The sequence below is a fragment of the Lissotriton helveticus genome, chromosome 10 (assembly GCF_964261635.1).
Source record: "Lissotriton helveticus chromosome 10, aLisHel1.1, whole genome shotgun sequence".
Taxonomy (NCBI): domain Eukaryota; kingdom Metazoa; phylum Chordata; class Amphibia; order Caudata; family Salamandridae; genus Lissotriton; species Lissotriton helveticus.
Genome location: NC_136071.1, coordinates 255,340,725 through 255,353,861, shown reverse-complemented (window position 1 = coordinate 255,353,861; position 13,137 = coordinate 255,340,725). Strand labels below are relative to the sequence as shown.

General features: G+C 46.6%; 1 protein-coding gene across 1 annotated transcript in view; it reads left to right on the top strand.

Moving 5' to 3' along the window:
- Positions 1-13,137, top strand: part of OXSR1 (oxidative stress responsive kinase 1) — a 633,421-nt gene that overhangs the window by 128,290 nt on the left and 491,994 nt on the right. The window contains exon 2 of the mRNA XM_078665259.1: positions 17-129. Coding sequence (XP_078521385.1) covers positions 17-129 — 113 coding nt within the window. The remainder of the gene's footprint in view (positions 1-16; positions 130-13,137) is intronic.

Below are 13,137 nucleotides of genomic sequence, written 5' to 3'. Positions count from 1 at the left end.
TTGTGTCTTCTTTCAGGAAGTGGAGCTACTGCTGTTGTGCAAGCAGCCTACTGCATTCCAAAGAAAGAGAAGGTGGCGATAAAGAGGATCAATCTAGAAAAATGCCAAACCAGCATGGATGAGCTTTTGGTAAATATACAATTCAGAAATGGCCGATTTGGGCTTACATTGAAAGCCAAGCCTGTTTAATGTTGTGCACAATCTGCTAGTACTATCCAATAGGGCCTCAAGAGCAAGGCAACATGAACTATTTTTATTTAGAACCTCGCTTCTGTTTTCCTAGTCTACTTTAACGATTGTGATAACGTACTTATATCAAATTTGAATGCAGATATGTGGCAGCTGGACAATCTACGCTCCCTATTTCTATGGCTACCCACCTCTGGCTTTGCCTTACCCTTCACTGCAGCAATAGTTACTGCTCTTGTTTATACAGCATCATTTTCTTTACTTATTTTCAGTTTTATCCCTGAAATTACACTTGTTGCACTTTACGTAAAAATCTTGGTACAAGAGAAAATGCATAATTGTGTGTACAGCTGCTAGCTACCATTTCGTCAAAGGAGCCACTGAATCCGAGGGGGGTATTGCAGATGGTATTTTTAGTTTTAAAGTGCCACCAATTTCTTATGACTGCTGTTTAAAATGTACAATGGCACGAGTAGAAGTAAAATATTTTATGTATCGTTCAACAAAAGAAAACGCTCTCTACTAACATGCCCTGTATTCATTGCAGTCTGCTCGACTGCGTTTTGAGGAGTGTAACTTAGTAAGAAGCTCACTGACGCCTGATGTCCTCCGCCCTCTTACTTGTAATTAGCTCTAACCCCATCCTCTGTTTAGGGCGAGACTTCAAAAGGAAGGCTAGTCACTCTCAGCCCTCATCCACTCTGTCATCACCTAGCTATAGTATTACCTCTATTGCATTCAAAATATATTCAAATTCACCCTGCGTCATTACTATCTCACCTCCCATAATCCACACCTCTTTTAGCTATCCCTAGCATACATTCCCTCAGTTCACATCATGCATCTTCTTGCCGCCCACACACACTTTTTATGTTTACACACTTTAAGAAACTGAATTGTTAATTGGGGTGGGTGACTACCCACCTCACGCAAATTTCACAACCCATGTCAGGGTGAGCCCTTAATGCTACTAAATTCACCTGAGTTTAACTGGCTGGTAGCTATGGCACAGAGCAGACTGGCTTAACTTGAGGCAATGTGTAAAGTTTTTCTTTATTACCAAAATAGTAATAAAGTCGAAATATAAAGCAATAAAAATCCCCAGCAGAATTAAAGCGTATGATTTCAACAACAAAATGACGACAATCCATTAAGGAGAACCAGAGACATGCATTTTTAAGTTTTAATTGGGAATAGCATGAAAAATCACGAAGTTCCAATGATAGTCAATGGTTGCATTAGACTGAGACCTAGACACAATCTGAGGTTAAACATGATGGAGTGGGAGTCAGATACACCAACTAGGTCCTATATGACTTAAGACAATGTACAATTCCCCCTGTTCCTATTAATATCACTTTGATCTGATAGAGACTTGTAGCCATCGATTTCTCACCTGGATCTGGAAGTATTTCATGAGCAGTACACCTGCACGCCGGAAGGAGGCCTGGGCCATGTTCTCTCAAGCTAAGGCTGATGGGACAGATTCAGCTAAGTTAACGATTTGTTGTGGACTGGACACTACCGATTTGCTTGGGAGTGTGGTTACTTTGTTGAAGTTGCGGCACCATGCCTGGCTGAGAACAACTAGCGTTTCCGAGGATGTCCAAGTCTTTCTTATGGACATGTCGTTTGATGGGTCCCACCTCTTCGAAGACAAGACGGACTCTGCGCTCGATCGTTATTTCGAGGGCGAAGATGACGAGGATCAGCAGACCTACCAGCACTCGACGTCCTCAGAGGCACAAGACTTGGAGTGGCATGACGTCGTCGCAGATGTGCCGGAAGAAGGGGTAGACGCATTCCGTTCGAGGCCTTCACCGTCAGACAACATAGGGATCTACAATATGGTCATCCAAAAGGCTGCACAGACATATGGGGTAAAATTGGAGGAGAAGCCCAAGGCATGTTTCCTCCTGGAAACTCTACTGCCTCAACAAACTATGAGCCAGTTCCTGCCCATGCTTCCTGGTGTGTTGGACCATGGAACGGATGCCTTTAAAGAACCAGCGGTATGCAAAGCTGTGACTCTAAGAACGGAGAAAAAGTATAAGCATTCCTCAAAGAACCCTGCATACATCCAGGGGTCAGTGCCAGCTGATTCCATAATTACAATAACCGCTAGGTAAAGGGCCAATGTACCCACAAATGCCGGACCACCTCCAGACAAAGAGAGTAGAAGGTTGGACCTCAAGGGGATGAAGGTGGAGCGGAGTGCGGCAATCCAATGACTCATTGCAAACTCAAACGCCCTAATCAACAGGCACTGGGAGGAAGTGGGGCAACTCCTGAAGCATCCACCAGACCAGTACGAACACGGAACAGCTCATGTTTAAAATCGGCCTTGGATGCTGCGGAGACGTCCAGCAGACAAATGATCGGAGTGACCAAGAGAAGACACGCCTGGCTTAGTATTTCAGGATTCAAGCCAGAAGTGCAAAAAAACATCCTGAATACACCATTTAACGGAGAGCTACTGTTTGGCACACCAGTTGACGAGTTAACCCAGCTCAAAAAGAACAAGACAGCAAGGTCCATGGGAGCGCTGCAGTTCAGAGGGATGAGAAGGGGTACACCTGCAAAAAGGCCAGGTGGTAAGGGGGCAATGTACCTACCACATCGCATCAAAAGTTCCAATAAAGCTATCAAGGGAGCAACCAAGACCAGCAGCAGCAGGGATAGCAACAGCAGAACTGGCAGTACCAGCCCTGGGGCCAGTCCTTTTGAGGGCGCTCAAACGGACGAGGACAGACACGAAGAGGAGGCCAACAGCCTTCCTCCATGTGATTTCACCATGGAGCAAACACCCACCCTAGCAACACCTTGGGTGGGCAGAAAGACAGAGCGAAAAACAGAAACCTGTCGCTCCACAAAAAGCAGTCCCTCGAACACACAGCACCCGTAGGAGGCAGGATAAAGGACTTCCTCCAGGAGTGAAGGAAGGTCACAACTGACAAATGGATACTAAACATCATACAATACGGATACTGCATAGAGCTAGAGAAACAACCTCCAAACAGAAAACCAAGAAACAAGGCACACTCAGTAAAGCAACTTTCACTCTTGCAACTAGAAGCGCAGGAGCTGCTCAGCAAGGAGGCGATGGAGGAAGTACCACACAACCAAAGGAACAAGGGGGTTTACTCCACTTATTTCCTCGTGCCAAAGGTGGACGAAACAAAACACTAAGACCTATCATAGATCTAAGGTTCTTGAACAAATTCATAAGAACTCAAAGATTCAAAATGACTTCCCTACAAGAGGTAATACCACAAATACAACCCGGAGATTACATGGCAGCTATAGATTTAAAGGACGCCTACTTGCACATCCCCATCAACCACAAGCACAAACGTCTACTAAGGTTTGTGATCTACCAAACTCACTACCTGTTCACAGTACTGGCATTCGGACTCAAATCCGCACCAAGGGTGTTTACAAAATTCCTAGCAGCAGTAGCAGCGCACCTACGAGGCAAGGAATACACGAATATCCCTACCTCGACGACTGGCTTGCAAAGGCAAGTTCATACCGCCACTGCAAACACATCCAGCAGGTCATATAAACACTGAGCCACCCGGGTTTCTCTAATCATTGGAAAAAATCATCATCCGAGTCGGAGCAGATCAAAATACTCTTAGGGGCCGAGATCAACACCATACAGGCCAAAGTGTTTCCCAGCAGGAAGAGAACATTGGCGATACTGAAGGAAACTCCTCTTTACCGCAAGGGGCAAGTTCTGACAGCGAGGACGTTGAGCAAGCTAATGGCAATGATGGCGTCGTGCATCCACCTGGTCCCAAATATTCAACTACACATGAGACAATTCCAGGTATGGATACAGCAGCAATGGTTACAGGCAACAGGGAGTTAAGAAGATCTAGTGGTTCACACACGCAGTGCATCAGGAAATGGCGGTACTGGAACAAGGAAAACATTTCATAGGGGAAACCATTCACACAACCAACTCCAACAGTGACCATCACAACGGACGCCTCCCAGCTGGGGTGGGGCGTGCACATGAACAAACTCAAGGTGAGAGGTCGATGGTCGCAGCAAGATGCGGTCAGACACATCAACTACCTAGAACTAAAAACTGTGTTCCTAGCCTTAAAGGCATTTCAGAAGCAGCTTTACGGAAACAGGGTGTTGATCCAAACGGACAACACAACTACCATGCTCTACATCAACAAGCAGGGTGGAACACAATCAGTACCACTATCGGGGTTAGCACAGGAAATATGGACATGGGCCACTCTACTAAGGATAGACTTACTAGCAATACATCTCCCAGGGAAGGACCATGTGGAAGCAGACCGACTCAGCAGGCAGACGTCAGCCTCCCACGAATAGGAGATCAACCAGCAGGCAATGGAAAAAATATTCCAAAGGTGGGGAACACCGCAAATAGACCTATTTGCAGCACACCAGAATGCAAAATGCCAACACTTTGCATCCAGGCAACCAGACCATTGGTCACAAGGGAATACGCTACGGATCAGTTGGTCAAGGACATTTGCATACTCCTTTCCCCCCGATACCACTGGTACACAGGGTACTCAACAAATGCCGGATCAGCAACATGACACTAAAACTGATAGCACCTCAGTGGGCCAGACAGTCCTGGTTCTCACAGAGAGTGGAAATGGCACAAGAACCAGGACACAGGTTCCCAAGAAGAAGGGACCTGTTAACGATGCAGAACGTAAAGGTGCTACACCCAGAGCCAGAGAGCCTCTGCCTAGCAGCATGGCTCCTGACGAACTAGAATTTTCACACCTCAAACCACAAGCAGGTACTATGGCAGTACTCAGGGAGGCCTACCACAAGAAAGTGCTACATAGCAAAATGGAAAAGGTTTCCCCAATGGTGCATCAAGGAGAAACTACAATTGAAGATCACAAGGGAATCCACTGTACTGAGATACTTAACACACCTGCTACAAAACAAACTAAGCTACACATCCCTACGGGTGCACTTAGTGGCGATAGTGGCTTACACAAGAGGAGAAAAAGGGAAATGTTTCTTCACCTCCGAAATTGTGAAAAGATTTCTGGAAGGAGCGAAAAGAATCTCACCCCCAAAGAGGATGCCAGCACCAACGTGAAACCTCAACGTAGTGCTAACTCAATTGATGAAGGCACCCTTTAAACCTATTCACAAGGCTACATTGCACATGGTCACACTAAAGGCAGCCTTCTTAGTGGCTATCACGTCGCTACGAAGAGTAAGTGAGTTGCAAGCGCTAACACTCCAAGAACCCTACCTACAAATACACGACAGGATTGTAATGAGAACGGACACACACTTCATGCCAAAGGTGGTGTTTCGGTTCCACATTAACCAAGCAATCCAAATACCATGTTTTTTCCAAAAACCTCCCACAAGCACAGAAAGGACGCTACACACGTTAGATGCCAGAAGGGCTGTAATGCACTATCTAGAAAGGACAAAGGAGTGCATAAAAACAAAGCAGTTTTCTCTCCTTTGCCAGCAGTTTTTTGGGATGACCAGTCACCAAAAATACGATTGCACAGTGGATTCCCCAAACATTTCAACTGCCACAAGCAGGCAGGACAACAGTTACAAGGAGCAGCTCAAGCTCACTCAACAAGGAAGAAAGGAGCAACAATTGCTTTTCTGGCGAACACACCTATTCAAAACATTTGCCAAGGTGCAACTTGGTCTTCAGTGCATACATTCACTAAGCACTACTGTGTGGATATTTAAATGAACAAGGAAGCGCAAGTGGGACAGAAGGTCTTAGAACACATTTTCAGTAACCAGTGCTCATCTTCCACCCAACCACCGCAATAAAGACAAACCGCTACTAAGTCCATGCATAGCGTAGTGAATCCAGAAAGATTCACGCTGCAAAATGTATAGTTTCTTACCTGTCGGTGTAGTTTTGCAGCTTGAAGACTTTCTGGATTCACTGACGATTCCACCCTCCTCCGCCAGAAAGATGAGACAGGAGGACAGGGGGGTTAAACCTCACACATAGCTAAATGGATAAGCAAAGAGGATAACATAAAACAAGAAAAGAATTCTGGGATGTCCAAGCCCACCTGGGCCATGAAAAAAAAGAGAAAATACTACGATTCCGGACCCAACCACTAGATGGCGGAATGGAATAATGCACAGCATAGTGAATCTAGAAAGTCTTCAAGCTGCAAAACTACACCTACAGGTAAGAAACTATACCTTACCAGCCCGCTCCCCCCCGACTTCTTTAGTTAGCCCTCTTATCATTGGCACCCTGTGGCAGGGGGGGGTATGCTATCACATGCCCTGCTGGATATCTGTAACATCAGACTGCTCGGTTCTTCAGATTCTTCGAAGGGATTGCTTCCTCCCCTTCATGACCATCCCTTCACCCATGCCACCAGCTTGCGACCGGCTGATGGAAGGCCATTTTCCTTACTCTGCTAGAAAGTGATGGCTCTCTAGGCCAAGGGAGCCATAGAGAGGGTGCCAACGCCAGAAGTAGGTCGTACTTCTTATTCCTACTACTTTCTAGTGCCCAAAAAGGACAGAGATCATCATCATATTCTAGATGTACTTTCTTTTTATTTCTTCTTCAAGAAGAAGTTCAAAATGCTCACGCTTGCTCAAATCTTGTCTGCTCATGACCCAGGAGACTGGGTGGTAGCATTGGATTTGCGGGACACACAGTTCCACCTTCCTGTCCTGCCTGCCCACAGGTGTTAGCTGGGGTTCACAGTGGGCCACGAACAATTGCTGTTCGCTATGCTTCCTTTTTCCCTTACCAGCGCCCCATAGGTCTTCACCCAGGTGATGGCGGTAGTTACAGCTCATCTGCGGATACCAAGAGTGCCAGTCCTACCCTGTCTCGGCGACTGAATGTTGAAGACGGGCTTGCTTTAGGCAGTCTTCTCCCACCTCCAGACTACTGGTGACCCACTGCATTTGGTGGGGTTCACTATCAACATGCCGAAGTCACACCTAATTTCTGCTCAGGCGATCCCTTTCATCAGAGCTGTTCTGGACATGGTGCAATTTCGGGCCTATCCTCCTGAACTGCGAGTCCAGGATATTTAGTCTGTGATACCAATGTTTCAGGGTCTATCCTGGATTTTGATGAGACTGACTCGGAGGCTGGTGGGACTCATGGCCTCCAGTATCCTGCTTATGAGACATACTTGCTGGCATATGCGGGCTCTTCAGTGGTACCTGAGATTCCAGTGGGCACGGCATGAGGGGAATCTCTCCGACCTGGAGAGGTCCGCAGGATTACTTCTGCCGGCTCTTAGGGGCTGGATCAAGGTTTGTTCTCAATTGGCAGCACATGACATGTTTGTGTTTGTCTTCTTGTTTCTTTATCCGCTGCTGTGATCACACTGTTCTAGTGTTTCACTAGTTGCGCTTAACTGTGTTGTGTCTGTCTCTAGTACCCCGAAATACTGCATGACGTGAGTCTGTGGTTGTCCTCTGAAGCCCCCTGAATGCAGATTGTTGGGCTCTGTCGGAGACGGCGTTGGGGTGCAAGCAGCAGTGGTCCAGTGCTGTGTGATTGCTTTTGTTTTTGACAGACACCAAACCCTCTGGGCTTTTCTTCGTGTCTGCTTTGTTTCAGTTCCACATACCCGCTGCTGGCCTGTGCATCCTTTCTGGGATAACGCTGAATTCCTCAGATAGGGCCAGTCAACAGCACACGATGGACTGGAGCAGGCAAGCTATGCTCTGGGCAAGCTGGATGAGTGGCTGGCTGAATGGAAGACCTGGATGAATTGATAAATGAAACCAATGGCGGGACGAGTTCATAGATGAATTAGTAGGCAGATTTCATTTATTGAACTGGGTGCATGAGGTGAACAAGGGAGTAGTCACGTTCAGGATTCATGTTGGTTTGGAGGGTAGTGAGGCTGTGGTGGCAGAAACCTGGTACTGACGTCACTTGAGAGGACCACATCACTATCCACTACACACGTTTTCACAGTATGACTTGAAAGTTGGCAGAGTGCTTGGATTTCAACTAATGATTTTCTTAATGAACTTGCATTAGGGCTCCCCCCCCCCCTCCCCTGCTGACAGTGACGTTCTTCATTATTTTCACAGATGGTGAATTCAGGCATTCTTACTGTAAACACTGATGTGGCAAAGGGGTGGTAGTAGCCAGCAGCAGCCACAGGAGACGCCCAGTTTCACTTTTAAGTAGCCTGGCTGTTCTCTCTCTAAATTGATACCATGTACTTTAGGTACATACCAGATTGGTTACTGGGTCACCCTTGTGAGCCCTTGTATATGGTACCCAGGTCATGGGTACACCCTCGGCCTACCAGGGGCTGCAGCATGCATTTAGCCACCCCTGGTTAGCCTTCCAAACTGACACCACAGGTCTGTAATTACAGCCTGGGTAAGGTGGTGTAATCACCCCTTACTTAGATATATATATATATATATATATATATATATATATATATGTCTGTCTGTCTGTCTGTCTGTCTGTCTGTCTGTCTGTCTGTCTGTCTGTCTGTCTGTCTGTCTGTCTGTCTGTCTGTCTGTCTGTCTGTCTGTCTGTCTGTCTGTCTGTCTGTCTGTCTGTCTGTCTGTCTCTCTCTGTGTCTCTCTCTGTGTCTCTCTCTGTGTCTCTCTCTGTGTCTCTCTCTGTGTCTCTCTCTGTGTCTCTCTCTGTCTCTCTCTGTGTCTCTCTGTGTCTCTCTCTGTGTCCCCCCCTCCTATGGCAGGCCTCTACAATCCTGGAGGCAGAGTGCTTGGTTTTGTGTGAGAGGGTGCCCTAGCATGAGCTGAGCCCCTCTGCAGCTTTCGGAACCATCTCCTTATAGCTGTTCATGTTCTAGCCATACCATATACTCTTAAGTGCATTATAATCCTTGCGGTTAATGCTAACTTTGTTTTGATCGAAACATGTCGTATAAGGTGTCAAACACTTTGGAATACTACCCCACCCCCCCCCCCGGCCAATTTTGGCGGCGGGGGTAGCATACCACCCTTCTAGAGGAAGAAGACATGTAGTTACTGGTAAACCCGGTTAAAGTTAAACAGAACCGCAGCATCACAAAATGGATGCTGCTGCGACAGGCCCTCCTGCTGCTGGACGAAACTCCGGCAAGGGAGGCCTGGACAATAGGTTTCCTGTCCAGGGAGGTGCTAGCACCTCCCCAGACAGGCTTTAGTGTATTGGGACAGGGTGGGTTGCATTCAATTAATGCTTTTCAGACACTGCCTGGGGCACACAAGGTGCTCCATGCATTTCCCAGTTCAAACCGGTTGCTGGGGCTCCCAGGACCAGCTCTGGTGCGAAACTGGACAAAGGGGAAGGGGTGTAACCACCCCCTCTCCAGGTCCTCCCATAGGTGGGACCTTAGAGTTAGTCCAACCCCTAAACTTACTATAAGAATAGGAGCCCAGTCCCTGAGACTTGAGATTACCCTGGACGAAACTCTGATACATAATTCCTGGACCTTCGACATTCCATTTCGACTGGAAGACGGAAGAAATCTCCCTTGTGGTCAAGGAGGGACCACTCTGTCCAAACAGGCACCAACAGCATCTTTGCCGGTGTGCACTTTCGAGGCTTCCGCCGGATCCCGAAGAATCTGCGACACAGTACATGGACTTCCAGACATCTCTGACGCTGTGCTGTGCTCCCAGCGAAGCTGAGACATGTGGCGGACACGAGAGACGTGGGACTGGAACTCCTGGACCTCCTGCATCATTGCTACTGCACCTACTTCCCGAGGTATCCCGAAGTTGTGCATTGGGGTATTTGAAGCACCCAGCACCTTTTGCACCGAAGCTCAGAGGCCCACACTGCCCGAGTGTCCCGTGGGCCCGCGTTGTGCATTTTATCTCGACGCGTCTTCGCGGTTCCTAGTCCGTTGGCTAGTGAACCCCCACGAAGACCAGTCTTCACTTTCTTTAGCTTTCCTGGTTGCTCCAGGCTCGCTCCCACTCTTCTCCAAAGGAGGAGTTCCTCAGACCTTGCTGGTCTGCACTGAAGCCAGTCTCGACATCCTGCGTGGGACATCTTGCGTGGGTTGCTGTTGCCAAGGCGTGTTGGGTCCAATCCGGATTCAGACACAGCAGTCAACTAGATCCTTTGTGGGACAGCTCGAATCCAGCTCCTGGTCATCGTCGACGCCTCCTGGACCCTGTGGCTTAAGAGACCAGCTTCACCTCTATCACCCGAAAGCACCCGACATCGGCTGGCATCTTCTTTCCACCATCCTGGTCACTGGCTAGTGGCCCAGACTCTGTCCCTTCTGCTTTCAGGTTCTTCACATCTCCGATCCACTCGGGCACTTTTCCTCTGGTCGCCTGCACCACTTCTTCGCAGCTCTCCATTGGAATCGATGACTAAACTCGACACCAAAAGACACCTATGCACCCGGCTTCCCTGGGTGAGGTAACACGAATACTCCGGTGCTCCCGTGGGTCTTGACTCTCGAAGTGTCCTAGTCTAAAAGGGTTCCATCGTAGTTTACCTAGAAGTACCCTTAATCTTTAAACTTGTAACTTGTTTGTTCTCCATAGAAAGTCAATGGTAAGACTGAATGGTTTAGACACTGCAAGTGTCTCCCGTGGGCTTCCTACATCCTAACCTTTGGTGGTTCTATGCAGCCACAGCGATTCCACAGGCTCTAGGCCTGCTTTCTAACACTCATGTGGTTCTTATACCACTATTTTAGTATATGGTTTGTGAGGCCCCTAGGGCATAACTTATACTGTGCAACTTATCGTATGCTAATTAAGTTCCTTGTATTGTACTTTTACCTCTGACCTCATAAAGAGTCCAGAGGGTTTGTGTTTAGAATAAATACATATATATTTGATATATACCTTACGTGGTGTGCTTTCATTTGATCATTCAAGAGATTATAATTGGTAAAACAACTAGCTTAACTCGCCTCTAAGTCTTAGCCTGAAGGCTGCTCTCCACAGCTACCACTAGGATAGCTTTCTATAAGGTTGACATTACAACCTACCATCAATAAGGGTCGATTGGACTGGTGCAAGGTGCACACTAGAATAGTGGACATCATATACCAGGCCAACTTCTCACACCCTGGATCACACATCTTGTGAACGAAGGTAACCTGGGAATAGAGCTGGATGCCTGCCCCCCCCCACCCTTCACTCTACTTTCATGTAACAAATCTTATAGTGAGAAAACTCAACATACATTTTCCAGTTAATTCCCCGTGTCTTCACGAGGCCAGATTGTGACACCGCGGCCACATCCGAGAAAGTAGAGACACAAAATGCAAACCAAAGCACGGAATACCATGGAATACCATGGAATACCATGGAAATTCCAGGAGTTCAGACAGGCACTGTACACCGAAAAGCACAGTGAATGTGACATCAGAAAGAGGGCAGTGAAGAGCTAAACACGTTACCCATTATCCACTCAAATGCATTTCCACATATAAATTATTTCATTAACCGCTATACTGCAATCATTTTGCCCATCAAAACGTTCCTGTGATTATGTTTGACACCATCCTGTTTTTTCACAAGTAGTACCACTTTTGTTTACAATGCTTAAGAGGTTATGGTAATATTTTCTTCTTGTGCCTTTTGTAGGTGTCTTTTTTCGTTTTCCATTCATCGTTAGGCCACTGGTAAACAGTATAGTTAGAAAGTTAAGAAAAAAATGGCGACTAGAAATGTATGCAGATTGTGTTGACCTCTGCTTAGGGAGGTGTTTGTGATATTCATTCCTTGCTCTCCTGTGGCATACTTTGGGTTAGCATCAATAGTGACTTTAGGTGGTTCAACCTGTCTGCGTCCCATCAGAGGAAGGACAAGCTTTCAGATGATTTTCTTGCCTGACTATGCCATCCTGCCAACACTACGACCTGTCTGAGTATTGTTTCGATACCTGTCCCAGACTCTTAAGTGCCTCGTAACCCTGCCGCCTCCCAAGCTAACTTTGACCAGACATAATTTTATGTTGCCACTTTTTCAACCTACATCGGTGCCCTTTTGTTTTGATTTATAATGTACGCATTACTGATGCTCTGCAACTTTGACAGATTATGACCATTGTACTGCTTTGCTACGCTCATCTACTGTAAACTGTCTACCTGCTTAATACAGGCCTACTGTTCCCTAATGACCTCTTCCTACTCCTGAAGCTACATGTACACTTGTTGACATTGTAACTTAGAAATACACTGTTTTGAATTCTGAACAGACTTCCTCATATTTTCATTAAATAGCAGTGAACCCTATCCTTGTGTGTGGCCATTCACCAGTGGCATATGAAGTATCTGTGGATGTTGTAGCACCCAGGATAATGTGCTGCATGGTTAATTGCTTAAAATGTCCCAAAAAGCGAGACCTATTGGCTGTGTCAATGCTTGTTTTTTCTCTCATTTTCAACTGTTCTCATCGAATCCCCCAGGGATGGTTTCATTGCTTTGCTTCGGTGATCCATACATTTCTCTGGGCCTGCAGCAGCCCCATGTAGACTCTGAATTGCTAGTCGTCCCCCCTTTGATGGCGGGACGGGCATGGCGGATCTTTATTGCTACTACTTGAAAACATTGTTTTTACTCTGTAGTTAATAAATACCTCATTTATTGCCCCATACTCCTTTTATCCGTGAGCAAAAGTTTTGCTTGCTATTATTATTATTATACTCTACCTATCCCTTCGTCGTACCCTGATCCCTTGCTCAACAGCAAGGTTCATACTTTATATTTGTACATAGATAAAATTGCAACTTGCATGCGCCAGATCTCTTCATTTCTACATCCATCAATCCGAGGCTAAGAAAATAGAACCCTTATTTATGCAAGAATTTGCCTGTGACTGAATTAGAATTCCTTTCCTGTAGCGTGTGTGTGACCTCTTGTTTAACACATGGTTCGGGGAATAATTAGTCGTTCTCGTGCCTGCTGGAGTTTATAAAGGAAAGTAGAACTTGTCTGGCGCCAAGTACTGACACTCTACAAC